This window comes from Ciona intestinalis, chromosome 14 (assembly GCF_000224145.3).
Source record: "Ciona intestinalis chromosome 14, KH, whole genome shotgun sequence".
NCBI classification, from domain to species: Eukaryota; Metazoa; Chordata; class Ascidiacea; order Phlebobranchia; family Cionidae; genus Ciona; species Ciona intestinalis.
In genome coordinates, this window is record NC_020179.2 from 3197254 (window position 1) to 3215206 (window position 17953).

The 17953-nt window shown below is 35.5% G+C and overlaps 5 protein-coding genes and 1 long non-coding RNA gene across 8 annotated transcripts; 4 read left to right on the forward strand and 2 right to left on the reverse strand.

Moving 5' to 3' along the window:
* Positions 1-32: 32 nt before the first annotated feature.
* On the reverse strand, positions 33-4271 carry LOC100184890 (ataxin-1). 3 transcript variants are annotated; one of them, XM_009862540.3, is made up of 6 exons: positions 4118-4271; positions 3454-3880; positions 2987-3119; positions 1738-2617; positions 1208-1395; positions 33-784 (listed from the first exon to the last, which is right to left on the reverse strand). In XM_009862540.3, exons 4-6 carry the CDS (start codon positions 1796-1798, stop codon positions 578-580), a joined length of 456 nt encoding a protein of 151 aa, XP_009860842.1. In that variant the 5' UTR covers positions 1799-2617; positions 2987-3119; positions 3454-3880; positions 4118-4271; the 3' UTR covers positions 33-577. The 3 variants fall into 3 exon arrangements, with proteins under 3 accessions (XP_009860842.1, XP_004226877.1, XP_026693559.1); XM_004226829.3 differs by lacking the exons at positions 33-784; positions 1208-1395 and having other exon boundaries at positions 1860-2617; positions 4118-4261; XM_026837758.1 differs by lacking the exons at positions 33-784; positions 1208-1395; positions 4118-4271 and adding an exon at positions 3998-4071 and having other exon boundaries at positions 1860-2617.
* Positions 4272-4322: 51 nt separating this feature from the next.
* LOC100187282 (lysosomal alpha-glucosidase-like) lies at positions 4323-9133 on the forward strand. Its single transcript, XM_026837754.1, is given in 7 exon segments — positions 4323-4514; positions 4597-4747; positions 4981-5271; positions 5273-5302; positions 5391-5652; positions 5940-6130; positions 6430-9133. Coding segments are annotated over 7 exon segments (2643 nt in total). The 5' UTR covers positions 4323-4425; the 3' UTR covers positions 8059-9133.
* Positions 9134-10036: 903 nt separating this feature from the next.
* On the forward strand, positions 10037-12240 carry LOC100177053 (beta-catenin-like protein 1). The gene has a single exon (XM_002130459.5). It carries the CDS (start codon positions 10111-10113, stop codon positions 11956-11958), a length of 1848 nt encoding a protein of 615 aa, XP_002130495.1. The 5' UTR covers positions 10037-10110; the 3' UTR covers positions 11959-12240.
* A 3-nt stretch (positions 12241-12243) lies between these two features.
* LOC100184183 (sphingomyelin phosphodiesterase 4-like) lies at positions 12244-14763 on the forward strand. The gene has a single exon (XM_002130395.5). The coding sequence runs from the start codon at positions 12283-12285 to the stop codon at positions 14548-14550; it is 2268 nt and encodes a 755-aa protein (XP_002130431.1). The 5' UTR covers positions 12244-12282; the 3' UTR covers positions 14551-14763.
* Positions 14723-17835, forward strand: LOC100181797 (dimethyladenosine transferase 1, mitochondrial-like). The gene is made up of 8 exons (XM_002130351.5): positions 14723-14864; positions 15130-15262; positions 15644-15798; positions 15851-15959; positions 16115-16266; positions 16711-16830; positions 16895-17022; positions 17455-17835. Exons 1-8 carry the CDS (start codon positions 14823-14825, stop codon positions 17768-17770), a joined length of 1155 nt encoding a protein of 384 aa, XP_002130387.1. The 5' UTR covers positions 14723-14822; the 3' UTR covers positions 17771-17835.
* LOC113474883 lies at positions 15987-16702 on the reverse strand. The gene is made up of 2 exons (XR_003396588.1): positions 16281-16702; positions 15987-16042 (listed from the first exon to the last, which is right to left on the reverse strand). It is a non-coding gene; the product is annotated as an uncharacterized LOC113474883 (long non-coding RNA).
* Positions 17836-17953: the final 118 nt, after the last annotated feature.

Sequence of the window (17953 nt, forward strand, 5' to 3'; positions counted from 1 at the left end):
AAATTTGTTACAAAACCTTCTACCATTAGTATAACATTTGATTTTTTATATTCCATTTTTGTGTATACTCATTCACACAATATAATATAACTTAATTCTGAAGCAGTAAACATCAACCAATAAAAGTAATTGTATATAATACCAAGATACACAATACTTCTGATCAGGACACAAAACAAAAACAAATTCATAACAATCATTATCTAGTTTGATGCTCCAACCCAGTGGTCACTCATTGGGTATAATTTAACTGTTACACAAAAAAATAATAGTTTTAACAATCTTGTCACAAATACAGTCTTTTTTAAACTTAATCTAGGCTGCGGTTTACAACGTTCCGCACGTTAGCGTGTCCAAAATAGAATGACCGAAAAAAATTAAGGTTATCCAGATTCCAGACACTGCAGAACCCGGATGTTTGCTAGATGCAACTCAATGCGCACACAGACACAACAAAGAATATGTAACATAATAAATTTCATTATAACCATTATCTAAAAGAAAACCTTAATACAAAAACTCAGCCACACATACACAGTGATAAAGCAAGGCTGTGATTAAAAACAATAAAAATGGTTTAACTAGCCACGATTCGCGATGTCGCAGCAGTGGGAGTTGGCTGTGAATCTGAAGCTCGTTTTGACGTCAACGAAGCACATATGTCACCTACTGATAGCGGTCGGCACGGTAATTTATATCTTTGTATGGATTGCTCTGGTGCTACAGAACACCATCCTTTTCCATATACAAAGAAAGGATGTTCGACAGGAGCTTCTACAGTGATCTATAGTAAAAAAATAACATTGAAATGTTGTATAGATTCTTAGGCAACTTATACTGTTTTGTAAATTTCATGTTTTGTTGAAACTTTGCTGCCATTTTAAGTGATTTATATTCTGTTTTGTTAATGTTATATAAAAGCGCTTCCAAAATAGGTTTTGTATCGCGAGATATTGGAGCAGGCATTTCAATATGGTTTTAATGTTATATAAACATGACAAATGGAAATGGCTTAACTTGTTGGATGTCATAGAGGTAGCAAATGAAGCTGAATACTTTCGATTTAACTCCTTAGCACTTTAATTAAAAAAATAGAAAAAACATAGTGTTTTAATATACTAAAAATTACATTAAAAATTTGGTCTTTTAGACAACATTAAAGAGTATTAGGGCAATACTAAAAAGAAAATAATGTTTAATTTATTACTTGTAATTTTTCATGACCAACAAAGAAACAAAGCAAAGCCATTGATCTTGTTTCGTCGATGTCTATTTTTGCCACCGTGCTCACGTCAAGCTTGAGGTCAGAGGTCAACTCGGTGCTTCGTTGGAAATCTTCAACGCATAAATCTTCCACTTGTTTTATTTGACCGCTCGCTAACTGGATCAGAGCACCTGTGGAAAAAAAAGTCAATTTTTTTATAAAAAACTTTAAGTTTTTGGTTAGTAAAGGGCAAGAGCACATGTGGAGAGAAAAAAAGACAATTATTTAATAAAAAGTCAAAGGTTTAAGTCTTGTATTCCAAACTGCAGAATACAACATAAATAAAGTATTTTTTTATTTTATGATAAAAAACACGCTGTAATATTTACCCTGATAAAGCCGACGTACGAGAAGTTAAATGTCAGTACATAAATAAATGCCAGAAAAGCTTTATAAAGTTAAGTTTTTTATTTGTCTGGCAGAGTGGCAGCAACCGTTTTATATATGCTGTAAAAAGGTTTTTCATGACTTACCTTTTTCAAAGTGTGCAGGGTATAGGCCTGTGTTTGGACCGTTTGATGCATCAGTAGCCATCTTGATTAGTTTGTTGATTTTAGTGCAAAAATATGAACATGTTACTAACTTATAAACCTAGTCTGCAGAAAAGTTAAATAAAAATGAATTATTAAAACAGTGTTTCATTTGGAACCAACCATTTAGCCCAAATTGCCAAGAACTTTAAATAATAGAGTGAAATTAAAATATATCAGTTGCGATTACATTTGCTGAATGTTTAAAAGAAAAAGACAAACAAATTTATATAGGTAGAGTACTTTTAAATGCCTTTAAATTAGCAGCACAGAATTAATCTTAACAGTGCAACAATAACAATAAAGCATTATAAGTAAATAATATTACAAAAATTAGAAATTATTTTAACTCAAACTCGTTCTAAATCCGCTGATTTTTAGCTTGCTGCATTTTCAAAACTGCTCTAAATAAACAGATGTTAATAAAGCTTGTAGCTTAGCATAAGATTTAAGCAGAAACTTTGTTAAATTTCATTACATGCAGTTGCATATGCAGAACTCAAGTAGGCTCTCTGTAGTGTAGTAAGTCCATTAACAAAACATGTTAAGTTCTTTTTTTCTGGTGTATTCCATTTCGTTTATCATTTACTCTTCCATTTCGCTTATCACTTGCTCGTTTTGAGTTTCGATATTTTGTGTACCGGTCACGGTATCGGGTCGTGGTTCTGTCAATTCTATGTTTCATAATCTTGCTCTGTGTCTCCACCAGCTGGCCAACTGTTGCTGATTTTGGGGGTGGCTTGAGAAATCCTATCCGACGTAAATATCGAACTGCGTACATTGTCCCAAATAGAGTGACAGGATACCTCACTGGCTTTGCCAACTGTAAAAAAGTAATAAAGACTATTATTAACCAGTTCAAAGTGTTTTTGCCTGTACTTCCAAATCAACCTGTGGATTATGGCAGGTAAACATGTAATTTTCTTTATAAAAGTTTGGTAATGCACGCCATAACTTGTACCCCCATGCAATTAACTTCTTAGACAAGAGAGATCTTGTTAGGAACTGCCATATTTGAAGTTTAGGTTAAAATCTTTAAACAAAATTGGTCAGTTGTTTGGGTTATACAGTTTCAGGTTTAATGGACTTAGGTTTAAACACTAAATCCAAAATTTATTCTTATGCTATGCCATAGGACTATTACCTTGCAAAACAGAATAGGCTTACATATATTAAAAGATAAGAAGCTTACCTCATAAAGTAGATAAGCCATCAGATAGGTACTTGCGCCAGAGTTTTTAATTTTTTCCGTGTAGGAAAAACCCCAGCGTTCTAGGAATTCAAACAATCCAATATTTTCAAGAAAAGGAATGACATCAAGACCCCTGTAATGTAAAATAGAATTATATTTATTGTATAACATAACTAATATATAGTTACAGACTGCTAGTCTGCAGAGTACGTCAGGTGCACAAGCTATTTTGTTTACAAACTTTTGGTTATGCACCCCATAATTTGTCCCTTGCACATCAATTAATCAAAAAATGAAAAAAATACAGATTAAATTAAGTAGGATTTCGTAACATAGTTTGGAAATGTAAACGTAATTGAACCTCAAAATGTACAGTCTGAAGCGTTTTAACTAAATGATGAAATGTGATCTTCCATTTAAACTGTGATTAATTCCCAATAAAAGAGATAGGAAATTATAGTGCATACCTACTGACAGCAAAGTAAAATGTTCCTGCCCAAAACACAGACGTAACAAGATGGACGCTGACCATAACTACTCCATACTGTCTGAGCAAAATTTTAAACTTAGCAGTGATTCCCAAGGATTTATCCTTTAATATCGCTTGCAAATCATCATGTTGTGTTTCGGGTGGTTTCTCAGTTTTGTTGCGCAACACTGCTTGGGTCGAGAAAGTTTTCTTTGTCGTTGGAAGCTGTAACTGTGACTTATGTAGAAAAGATGAATTTGGATAAAAATTAAAAGTCTGAGAGATATCTTGATAAATGCTTCCTAATTTATAAGGGGTGGCAACTTGGGTATCTCCCTTAGGTTTCCATAATCCACATCTTGAGTGCAGAATTCGCACACAGAGTCGGCCATGAACTTGTTGTCTGAAGTAACAAGCCAACATTTCTAGAAAATACAAATTTTCACATATAACAAAAATGACTTGTGTATTAAATTGTAGACATTCATTTGACAATTTATAAATACTACAACGAATTTCTATGGGCTTTGTAGGCTAAATACCTGAAAATTAATAGTATAGCTTCTACTTTAGCACAGCAATGCTTAGTTGTGACTGTAAACTGGCTAAAACTACTGACATTTAAGATAGTTACGGGGAAAATAGGACAACAGCCATATTACCTGGACGTTACATCACTCGCTTCATCATCACGTACATGCAGTGTTTGTTGTTACCAATATATCTAATCGTGCTTCTCTCAAATGCTACATGCGTAGAAAAAGGTTCGCCATAGTGCGAGAGAATAGAATTCCAGTGTGTAAAAGTTCAAACCTCTCTCATAAATGGAAAAGAAAAAACAATTTGAGAGAGTTTCTCTATTACGTCAATCGGGGTTGAAGGAAAGCAAGGCAATCAATTATTGAAGTTCATTTCTAATTGGCATTCTTACTGTAAACATCACGCTGTATTGGTTACAGTCACGTAGGCAATGCAATTTCTTTCTTTATATTTATCTCTGATTTTGTTACGGGTCTGCATCATTGAAGCAATACAATGTAGCATTGAAAACCAAGACAGGTGAATGTAAAAACGTTATTTTTAATTTTTTTTTTTCTTTAAAAAGTTCTTAGTACATAATTTTCAATTATGTGGTTATCAGGGTCGACTGTTATCCCGAAACTATTCCAGCTGTCAAAGAACACTGTGAGCAAAGAGGATGTTGTTATAACTCGAATCCGAATGTAAATGATAATGTACCATGGTGCTTTTTCCCTACAGACTACAAGGCCTATAAGCTGTCAGATTACAAAGTATGTAGTGTTTTTTTTGATATTATATACATAAATATATTATACTAAATTAAATTATGTTTTGGTGTACTTCTATTTCCCTTTTTTTCACTGTGTTAATTTGGTCAAACCATCATGACTGTACTTGCATAGATAAATAAAATTTTTGTTACGATTTAAATTTCATTGACCTAAAATGTAAATTGTTTTTAACTACATAAGCTATTCTTAAAATATCAACATTATTATTTCAGACGACACCTCATGGTTTTCAAGGCGACCTTACATTAACGTCTGGTGCATCTCATCATTTTGTTGATGAAATTCAGCAGCTGAAACTATTGGTGTATCTGGAGACAGAAACCCGGCTTCATTTTAAGATCGTTGATGCAAATAAACCAAGATATGAAGTTCCAATCCAGACGCCTGCTTTACAAAAAGCTGCAGAAAATACAGCATACAAAGTTGATGTACAGAATAACCGTTTTGGGTTAATAGTTACAAGGAAAGATACTGGTGTTGTCATTTTAAACACAACTATTGCTCCCATTGATTTATTCAGACCAGTTTTTACAGGTATGGTGTAGTTTTAAACTGCTGTGTAATTGTGTATGGATTTTATGAAATCGCAAGCTAAGTTGTTTACTTATAACAATATCCTCAGATGTCCAGTGCCCTGCCCACAAATGACATATATGGCTTGGGAGAACGGCACGGCGGTGCTTTGGTCAGCACAAATTGGAACAGATTGTTGTTCTGGGCACGAGATCAGCGCCCACAAGAAAACGAGAACTTATATGGCGACCATGCATTTTATATGGGCATTGAAAATGATGGTAAAGCGCATGGTGTCTTCTTATTGAACAGTAATGCTAAGGAAATAGAGTTACAGCCTTCACCAGCTCTAACATGGAGAACTATTGGAGGTAAGTAATTGACCACTGCGGCAAATATTAATTATACTATTCCCATTTATATACATACAGTAGGGTGGAGGGATGGGACACCTTTAGCACATAATATCCAAACATCCTGATCGTCTTTTAAACCATTTACAACGGTCTATGGAAGTTCGAAGTCATAAGGATACGGTTTTATGTTTCTTTAAATGTCCTTTGTTTACTACCAAATGGGACAAGAAAATAGAATTGAATGTTGTTCCATCAGCCCTACTATATTTTATTTTGTGTCATATATCTTCAACTATTTTCAGGAATTCTTGATTTCTATGTGTTTTTGGGACCCACACCCGAAGAAGTTGTGCAACAGTATACTCAAGTAATTGGGCGGACATTTATGCCCCCATATTGGTCCCTAGGCTTCCACTTATGTAGATGGGGATATGGGAGTTCCAACAATACTTGGGATATAGTGAAGCGTATGCGAGAAGCAAAAATTCCCCAGGCATGTAAATGTAGTCCATTTTAACTTAACGCATATTCAGCAAACTATTATAAATTATGCATGGCATTCTGTAATGGCATTTTTTGCTGCCAATTCCCTTCTCTTAGCTGTTTTAATTAATCAGATATTTATTACTGTATTTAAAGAGATAAATAAAAAATTGTGTTGTGATTAATGATTATATACTAGCCTTACTAATCAGCTAATTTATATTTCGTTACTTTGTTCGAAGATATAAATAAAAGTTGGGCTATGTTTAAGTTCTGGCTTTACTAATCAACTAATTTATATTTTTACAGGATGTGCAGTGGAATGATATTGATTATATGTCCAAGCGCTTGGATTTCACATACGACAAAACCACTTTCGATACTCTCCCACAAATGGTGGAGGACCTTCATGAAAACGGGCAGCATTATATCATGATTATAGACCCTGGTATATCTAATAAACAACCTACTGGGACTTATCCAGCTTATAAACAAGGGATAGAATTAGATGTTTTCATTAAGGATCCGCGGACAAATGCTCCAATAAGTGGAGAAGTTTGGCCTGGCTCAACTGTCTATCCAGACTACACTCATCCTAATATTAATTCTTACTGGAAAAATCAGTTATCTGGTTATGAAGACAAGATAAACTTCGATGGTGTTTGGGTTGATATGAATGAACCTTCAAATTTTGTCACTGGATCAACAACTGGTTGTCCAAATAACCAGTATGAGGACCCGCCCTATGTTCCACATGTGACTGGTGGGAAACTGCAATCTAGGACCTTGTGTTCATCGTCTAAGCATTATAATGAAACAATCCACTATAATGTACACAGCCTTACTGGACTTTTGGAAATGAAAGCCACAAGTGAGGTAATGGCATCCATACGGAAGAAAAGACCATTTGTAATATCAAGGTCTACTTTTCCAAGTGCTGGTATGTATGGCGGGCATTGGAGCGGTGACATTACAAGTACCTGGCCTGATCTAAGGCAGTCAATTGCCAGTGTTATAAATTTTAATATGTTTGGTATTCCAATGGTGGGAGCAGACATTTGTGGATTTTCTGGCAGTACTAATGAAGAGCTGTGTATTAGATGGATGCAACTTGGGGCATTTTATCCATTTAGTAGAAATCATAACATGAAATTAACAAGGGGGCAAGCACCAGTGGATTTTTCAACACCAGTGCAAGTCCCTATGAGAAATGCACTGCTGAAGAGGTATCTGTTCCTTCCATACCTGTACACCTTGTTTTATTCATCCCATATTAATGGTACAACTGTGGCAAGAGGTTTGATGATAGAGTTCCCAGAGGACCATACAGCAAGAAAAATTGATGAGCAGTTTATGTGGGGCAGTGGGCTTTTAATATCTCCGTGTTTATATGTTTCTTCTAGCCGTGTTAATGCTTACTTTCCACGCGGTTTGTGGTATGATTGCACGACTGAAAACTTTGGCAATAAGATCAACTCGCAAGGACAATATGAGACACTCTCTGCTCCTTTGAATGGCTCAATACCTCTTCATATTAGAGGTGGGAACATAATACCAGCTCAGTATCCAGAATTGAACACAGTGAAGAGCAGAAAACAACCCTTTATCTTATTTGTGGCTCCAGATAACACAGGAAAAGCTTGTGGGCAGCTGTACTGGGATGATGGAGAGACACTTTTGGGTGATGGTTCTATCAAGCATGTTGCCATTGATTTTGTTTTATTGGACAATACCTTGTCCTCGTATGCTTCCAATTTTAACTACACTGAAAGCATGATGGTTTCAGATATTTCTATATTTGGTATTAGCACTAAACCTAAATCTGTTACATTTAACAAAAAAGAAATAGTGAAAACGGAAATAGTAAACGGTAATACACTAAGAGTTGAGGTTTCAGCTGATTTAAAAGAAAACTTTGAGCTTAAGTGGGTTTTGTGATAACATAGTATGCTACATTGCTACATTACCCAAATGCATGAACACCATATATATATAATTAATTATATATATAAGCTTTAAAATGTAACTAAAATTGCCAAACAACAAGCATAAAATGGTACAAATCTCAAGTTTTTAAAAAGAAATATTAATAAATTATAATGATGCTGCAGTACTGTGTAATATGTGTGCAATAATAATTGCGTATGCTGTTTTATCCGAAGCATTGAGCATTGTAGTTTGTCACTGTGTATATTTGTGCCATATAAACCATGTTTCTTAATTATATATATACATAAATGAAAAAAAATCCTCATTTATTTCATTTTCATTCTTTAATTTTGTTTTACATTATGATGATTAGATTGGCTAATAGAAAAAGTGCTGTTAATTTTTTTAACACATAAAAAATGCTGTTAAATTGATTGCAGGTGTAATTTAATCCATTTCTACCAATCGAATTGGTAGATCATGATCCGCTTGATTAAAAAACAAACGTCTTATATTGACTTTCAATGGTTGAGGAATTGGTAGATGATTTACTGAAGTTATATTTTTCAAGTGTTTATGAATCACTTGCAGACACAGCTGTTTTAAAGTTCTTTCCAGCTGATAAACAACAACTGAAGTTTGTGATGGTGTATACCCGTCCATGAAGGAGCCTATTGGAAAATAGACAAACGTTCTTTCTTTTGAAAATCCCATCCTATATCGGTACTTGCTGTCAAATGCCATCCATGGATGCCCAACAAATGTCTGAACTGCAAATTCATGATCTGGCTTCAACCTTTCTATGTATTTAATATGATGTCCACGAAAGTCGATCCATTCCAGCGAAATATACGTCCCAGTTTTGTTGCAGAATTTTACATACGATACTTGATTTGACCTACAAGATTTGAGTACATCACTTCTATCTCCTGGTGTATCAATATTTTCCATAATACAAGACCTTCTGTCTTGTTGAAAACTGTTTTGCCTGTAGGTTAACTCTACAGTTATAGTTTTATCCTTTAAGCAAAATGCTGAAGAGCTTTTGGCTGATCACATCATTAATACAAACAGGATGTAAAATCAAGCTGTGCATAATTTCCTGTGTTATTGTTTATGCTGAGACCAAAAGTGTTGTACTGTTTTAATTCTTAGAAATTTAAGGGTTGACATGCAGTTTTGTAATACTGTACCAAGAACAGTTGTGAACCTGTCAAAATACAAAAATTGAAAACCAATAACTAATTGACTTCTACATAGTTCTGACTTGTGACCAAATTAAACTTAAATTATTTAAAAAACAGCATGCAAAATATACAGTTACTACATGTTAAACAACTGTAAAATACGCCAAAAGTAACTGGTTTAAAATTTGACACCCCTACCATATAGATCACTGAGATGGTATAGGTCAAGGGTCATACACGATTTCGATACCAAATGCATGGCGGGAGTTAAGTTAACGTTATTTACATAACAGAATGTTCGTAAGGTTAGCAGCGTTTGTGAAAGTTACTTTAATGTCTCCGTAGTAGTACTGCGTGTGTTAGGCCTCAGAGGGTGTTTTTGTTCAAAACGGTGGATTTGTTAACTCTGAAATAAACATAATTCTCATTTCCCGATATGGTTGCTGTTGCTGTATGATTTTATTTTGGTGCTAGAGAATGAATGAATGTAACTTACTTTATCCCGCGTGGCCGGAAAACGACAGTCGTTATCACACGAGTTTAACACCTCGTGCCAGCCTACGAGTTACCATGTATGTTACTTTGTGGGTAATTATATTTTTGGTATTTTTTTTATGTATGGCTGATAATTTAGACAACCCATTAGTGACCACTGGGTTGGAGCAATTGCCGTTAAGTCTTGCCCAAGGACACATACGCCCACAATGGTAGCAGCGTCAAGCCTTGAACCCATTACCTCTGGGTTACAGGCAGGTGCGCTAACCACTATACCATGGCGCCGGACGACATTCATACTCATCGTTGCTTTTTACTGCAGGTGGATAGTTATTTTGTATAAATAATTAGCAAGTTGTTTAAAATTGGGCTTTGTAAAATGGATGTAGGCGAGTTGTTGGCTTTTAAACCCAAAACTGGAAAACGTGATTATGATGATGCACCCACTGAATCACCAAAACCAAAGATCTCTAAACCAGCGTTGAAGTCAGATAAGACCATGGAAAAAGAGCTGGACACATTTTTTGTCAACGCTAAACTTGGTGGCGGAGGTGATAGGCCGAAAAAGAAAGCAACAAGACTTCAGCTTCAAGCAGGTGCTGCAGTCAGTTCTGGATTGAAAAGAAGTGGAGGTTCTGCTCCCGCTTCAAGTGCTGTTAGTCCTCTGGAAGAAAATGTAAATGACGAGACGGAGGAAGAGAGGCAAATGAAACTCCTGGAGATGTGGGAAGAGAAAGTTAAAGCAAAGGATTTAAATGATGAAGAGCAATATGATGATCAAAAAGTGAAGAAGTTAATTTTATCTTTCGAGAAGAAAGTTTACAAAAACCAAGAGATGAGAATTAAGTTCCCAGACAACCCGGAAAAGTTTATGGAGTCAGAACTTGATTTGAATGATGTCGTCATGGAAATGAAGATTCTTGCCACGATGCCGGAGCAATATCATTATCTAGTTGAGCTCCGCTCTGTGAACTCTTTGTTGGCCTTAATCAACCATGCTAACACTGATATTGCCATTGCTGTAATTGATTTAATTCAAGAGCTGACTGAAGTAGATTCGGTCACAGAGAATGAAGAAGGGGCGAATCTGCTCGCTGATGCTTTAATGGATGGACAAGCAGGATCATTGATTGTTCAAAACCTTGAAAGATTGGATGAATCTGTGAAAGAAGAGGCAACAGGAGTGCATAACTCACTTGGTGTGGTGGAAAATCTACTTGAATTAAAACCTGAGTTTGGTTTGAACTTTGCTCAGCAAGGCTTTGTGGCTTGGCTGCTAAAAAGATTAAAAGCAAAAATCCCATTTAGTGGAAACAAACTATATGCTTCTGAAATTCTTTCTATTTTACTGCAAAGTCATGATGAGATACGAAAGCTTGTTGGGGAGCTTGAAGGGATTGATATCTTGCTTCAGCAGTTGGCTGCTTTTAAACGGCATGACCCAAAAGGTGCTGAAGAAGTTGAATTCATGGAAAATTTATTCAACTGCCTTTGCTCGTCACTGTTGTTGGTGGATAATCGTAGTAAGTTTTTACACGGAGAGGGATTACAGCTTATGAATCTTATGCTGAGAGAAAAGAAGATGTCTAGGAACAGTGCTCTGAAAGTACTGGACCATGCAATGTCTGGACCAGATGGAGCGAGCAACAGCGCAAAGTTTGTGGATATTCTTGGACTCCGAACTCTCTTTCCAATATTTATGAAACCACCGAAAAAAAACAAAAAAGTTGGAAGCTCAAGGAAGGACCACGAAGAGCATGTCATCTCAATAATATCCTCCATGCTCCAGAACCTCTCTGGCTCCCATCGGCAGCGACTTATTGCTAAATTCACTGAAAACGATTTTGCAAAAGTTGATCGTTTAATGGAACTTCACTTTAAATATTATGAGCGAGTTCAAAGGGTTGACAACAGGCTTGACGCTGAAAGGACACGACTTCTAGTAGAGGGTGAAGATGAAGAGGAAATTGAGGAGGACTTTTACTTGAGAAGATTAGATGCTGGTTTATTTACCCTTCAACAAACAGACTACGTTCTTGTTGACATTTGTGCTTCAGGATCCTCAAGTATAAAGCAACGCGTGTTGCAAATACTCAATTTACGCAGCGGGTCTGTTAAAAGTATTCGAACAATAATCAGGGAATACGTGGGTAATTTAGGGGACAATACTGGTAGTGTGTCAGGGGTTGATAAACAAAGAATACTCGGTCTTGCGGATAAATTTTGATCAAATGCTTCTGTGTTTGTAACTTTGTTTTAAACGGCATATTAACTTGGTTATCCAAATTTTTATTTGAGTTTCTTAATGTAGATTTTTCTGGATGCTGCTATGATTTTTTGTAGTTGTCTTTCTTTTTCCTGATTGCGTCTTACATTGTGGGTATAAATGAAAAATACAAGTAGTTTTAAACAATCAATTAAACAATATGCTACCAATTATTCACAATTGTCAAAATGTGTTTCAATTTCATATCGTTACTAAAATTTTATGCCTTTGTATTTCTACAGACCCTTAACTGCACTGTGCAGTCTATAAAACATCTAGGTCAAAATGAATGGCTCTAGTGAGCATGGGATACTTGGGACAGCATTTTCCAAACCAACTCTGTCGGAAAAATGCAAAGAACTCACGAAAATTATTGATGAAAATACCCCAAAGACGCTGCATCATATTTACCCCCACCTTATCCATACAATGTTTGGGATCATAACCCCAGGTTGGGGAATCCCACATATTAACCCACGTCAACATGCGCTCGAGTTTAACCTGCTCCGAAACTTTTTTGGTGTTGATGGACCAATGCTACGATTAGTGCACAAACTACAAGGGGAGAGCATTTTATTAAGATATGATTTCCCATTAAATATCCTTCCCCCTGCACTATCATACATGGGCCCGGTTGAATCAAGTGGGTTAGGTTACCCAGGAAGAGCCTTTGGAAATGCTCCATACACAAGCACAGCAACTTTTCTAAAAGGACAAACTTGTGTGCGTGTGTCAGCATTTGAGTTTTACTTTTTCCACTTCGCGCATGTGATAATTAATCTACTCCCACCACCCCAACCGACTAAGTCACCATTACTACCTGCGTTTCAATCAAGAAAACCAGTAGCAGTTGATGATAACTTATATTGTTCATTGGTTGATGACTATCTTGGCTACTTTTTACCTATTGATGGTTCATACCCACCCACAATGCAGTCGCCTGTCTCTAATGTTCAAACACCCACAAGGAGCTCTCCATGGATTTCTCACATAAGTTCAATGATAAGAAAATCACCTACCAAGCAAACAGATAACCTTGGTATCACTCAAAATGAAATCTGGAGATCAGACACTTTAGTTAGAGTGTTGGTTGAATTTTGGCTTGGTCAAACAACAAGTACCAGAATTAACTCTACAGTAAAATGTCCAACAGAAGAAGTAGCGTATGCGGTCCGAAGATTGATAAAGCATATGCATTATTTTCAAAATGTAAATAGTTCTTCTCTAAGTTATTCTCACCTTAATGATACAGTGATGGAGTCTTTCAAGCAAAATATATCTTGTAACTTTCTACAGCCACGCCTGCTAGAGTTTCTTGGCTACTGTTTCAACGTTTGGCCTCTTAATAGCTCATTCAGGATTATTTTGGAAACCTGGCTAAGTTACATTCAACCTTGGAGATATGCTGATGCTTCAACAGTTGGAAAAAATGTGGACATGCGTTTGAGTACTGACCGTCATGTTGCCAATGCATGGTATCACTTTATTGCAAGTAATTTACCATTTTACACACAACTACTTAAAGAGTCTTTGACAAGGTATCTACGCATGGACCTAAGCAAGCAAGCTAACTCCTTGTTGTTGTACAGAGTAGCAAAAATATTTAATCAGCCGAATCTTATGGAAATGATTGAAGAGGCAGAAGAAGCTCAGTATGGTGGTATACCAGCACATATGCATTCTCCTTCACCTGGCAGTTACATTGCTTCTGGAAGAATAAACGATCATAATCCTATCAATGCCACTGTCATATCATCTCCTGAGCTAAAAGAAATAGTCAGCCAATTGCTAATGGTTTGCCAGCAGGCATTGGGAACAGTTCAAAAGCTTCTTGATAAAAACAAGCCTGATTTTTCGACTCAAGTTCTCAAGTTTATAGGTTTTGGTGACTTGTGTGAAGTTGGACCTTCAAATTTTAACGAAACAAGCTCAAAGAAGTCTGCACAGCAACTTGCTGATTCAATGCAGCTTTTATCTGAAATATTTGATGTGCAAATTCCAGAGTTAAATGAAAGTATGAGGTCAGTTGACACCAACCAAAGTCAGAATCCTTTAGGTACAGATGCTCCTGACTGCTCCCTTGGTGAGGATGGTGTGGTCCATCTGTCTTCACTGGGAAGACATGAAATAATAAACAACATTAAAAAGTTACCCGTTTCGATAAAATGTGAGCCTGCATTGCAACCAATACGTAGTTATGAATGTGCGACTCTTGTAAGAGTTTTGCATTCACTCTCAACTTATATCAACAAGAAGTATGAAGCAGAGTTCAAACAATTTTGTTCTTTGCCTGGTTTCAGCGGGAAATTTGCAAAATTTATATTTAATATTCCACATTCCCCAAATACAGTTGATTCAAACCAATTACCGACTATTAGTTTTCGATTTTTTGCTCATTACAGAACAATTTTTTACACCGTTATGTTTTTCCTGCTTTGTTATTTGTTCGATTATGGAGTTTTTCGTTCATTCGCTTTGTTTTTGTTTTTATCTGCAATTTATTTAATATTAAAAGCAGTGGTGCTTGAACTTAAAGTAAAGCACACACATTGAATGATACTGTGTATATAGTAATAGTGGTATTGTTTCAAATCCATTTGAACTGCCAATTTCACTTGTTTGTCGTGAACTGGCTTGTTTGCATTATTTTATGGAACATTAAACTGGCTGCCTGAAAAGCATCCACACATTAATTGTATTTTATTGTCCATTTATGACTGAAAGTGGTGTTTTTTATTCTTATTAAATTCTTACAATTTTCAAAAATAGGGTTCCTAATATAATTTGAATAATGATTTTATCTTCATCTGTTTATTAATCTAATAATGAAGATTTCCCACCGACTCTTAAACAAGTTTAGGCCAAAGGTAAAAACTAAAAACTTTTACAAGTCTGAAGACATCAATTTTTTCAGTTTTTTTTTACACAATATATACATTAATAGACACCAATTTTTTTACACAATATATTATACATCAGAATAGCCATCAATTTTTCTTATATGTGTACATACAGAATAGGCCAATGTAGTAAACATGTTTTTCCTGCTGTTGATGTAACAAACAAGAAAACTATATCTTCCATTATTAACGTTCTAATACATATGTATATATATACTCATAATTTCTTCAGCTACAATTAAACCATGATCTGCCAACACAAGCGATTCCCCCCATGCCTACCAGCAGTGAACTATTAAAGATGTATAATGTCAGAGCAAGAAAACAACTTTCACAAAATTTCTTACTTGATCCATTAATAACAAGTAAGATGAACAAGATACTTAATTTTTTTAACATGGTTCTGCAATTCCATTTTTTTCTAATAAAAAATGCGAAAAGCTTGTCTTTTTATGAATAGGAAAAGGGCAAACATTGTATTAAATTCCATAAATTTTGTTCAATTATAGTAAAATGCCAACTTTGGCCTCAATTTTAGTCATGCATTGCCTTTGTTAAAGGACTTCACCAGTATGGAATAGAATAATGCTCTTTTAAATTAAAACATCCATCATAAAAAAATCACCCACAAAGTTACATACATGGTAATTCGGAAGCGAACACGAGGTGTATGAAACAAAACACATGGGTTGCCTTGCCACGCGAGGGTAAATAAGTAAGTTACATTTATTGATATGCATTCATAGACAGATTCGTATTATGTGGTGCAAAAGACTTAGCAGGCCACCATGTTTGTGAGGTTGGACCAGGCCCTGGTCCTATAACTCGATCTATTTTACAACGAAAACCGGAACGTCTAACTGTAGTTGAAAAAGACCACAGATTCTTACCAATGCTAAAGGTAATGGATATGTATATGACGAATGCTCAATCACTTATGACTTTTTCTTTAGTATGTGGCTGATGTTTCAAATGATCGAATGACCATCGTACATGGCGATATTTTAAAATACGACTTATCTCAATGTTTTCCTCAGGAATTGGCAAAAGATTGGCATAAGGGTAAGTTTTTTCGCATGTTTTTTATTATTTTCATTGTCCATTTTAAAATTAGTTTCCTCTAGAATAATAAGGAAAATCCAGTTCTGTAAAAATGTATTAAATTTATATATATTTAATTTCAAATTGTCAAAGTTCTACTTGTTTTCTCAATACAGCCTCTCCGCCATTTATTGTGTTTGGAAATTTGCCGTTCAATGTTTCACTTCCGTTAATATTTAAATGGTTTGAACAAATATCAAGGAAAGATGGGATGTTTAAACTTGGAAGAATACCGCTTGTACTTACTTTCCAAAGGGAGGTTGTAGAGGTAAATTTACTCACTTTTAAAAATCAATGTTATATGTCATAGGCGGGAGATTTTTCAGCATATGCAATCTGATTGATTGATGTGGTACTGGTGAATGTACTAGACTTTGCTTTATCTTTCTATAGACATGTATCAGCAGGGTAAAAGCTGTAAAACTTTGCTCTAAACAAGATCACCCTGTTTTGTTACAAAAATCAGGGTGAAGTCTAGCAATATGTCATCATGTTAGTATGTATTTATGACCCCATAGTGTCTTAAACTTTATATGGATAATATGTGTGCACTGTTTTGAAATAAGAACTCACACACTGGTTGCATGAATGTACATAAACGTGAGGGTCATGGGCCAAAATCCCGGGTCCTTAACAAAGACCCTACCCTCATATAATAGAGCGAGTCAGCGACCGTAATAAACTTGTCAACCTGTTTTACTTTTCTGAGCAGAGGTTTCTGGCACAAACAGGAGATAAACAAAGATGTCGGTTATCCGTTTCAGCGCAGAACTTTTGTGACATTGATTACAAGTTCATTATTGCTGGTGGTTCATTTGTGCCACCTCCAAAGGTGAGGTATTTATATTTAAGGTTGCATATGTTAGAGTTGTTAAAACAATTTTAAAATCACCCAGGTTGAAGTGGGAGTCGTAAAAATTGTGCCGAAGAAAACCTTTGATATAAATTTGCCCTTCAAAAAGATTGATTATGTGGTAAAGCACACGATGCATAGAAAATCAAAATATTGCAAACACAGTGTTAAGTAAGTTCTAAGATAAGTATGGTGGTAAAATCATGTTTTTCTGGTGGTGTGCCCATGATCACTATTTCTTGGAATTGTCTAAAATAAATCGTGAAAATACGTTACCACTAGCACAGTTGGTTGGCGCGCCTGCCTCTAACCCAGAGGTAATGGTTTCAGGACTCGTTGCTGCTATTATTGCGGGTATATGTGTTCTTGGGCAAGACCCTTAATTGCTCCAACCCAGTGGTCACCAATGGGTTGTCCAAATTATTAGCCACACATAAAAAATTCATCAAAAAATAATCACCTATAAAGCAACATACTTGATAACTCGTATGCTAACACCTGTTTTCCAGCCATGCGAGGATAAATGAAGTTACATTACATTAATTTAATAATGTATCTTATTGTGGGATAGGATACTAACCAACTAACTAATGTGTATTTTAGGACCATGTTTCCACCAAAGAGAAGCGATTTAGTGGATGAAATATTTCGAAAATCCGGTGTTGATCCTTTAACTCGATCAAATGAACTTGAAAATCTTCATTTCCGTGATTTATGTTACGCATATGAAGAGATAGCAGACAGAATACCGAACCTTCGAAAGGTTGATACATATGGTGAAAACGAATGGTCAAAAACATATTTTGACGCCAATGGAAACGCTAAAGATGTTTTGTTTGAGACTGCAGAGAAAAATGGTAATTCAAAAATTGAAATACCTACATTTGAGGGAATTTTTGAAACTACTTCATTGAAATAAATCTTTGTTTTCGTACTGCAACCTTTCATTTTTCTTACAAATGTATTAAATTTGGTTTTACACTACTGAGTAAGGTCCTACAGCATGATACACTATAGCGGACCTAGAGTTGGCCCATTGCCTTAAAATGACCACTGGTTTGTACTGGCCTATTACCTTAACTACAATCAATGTATCATTCAA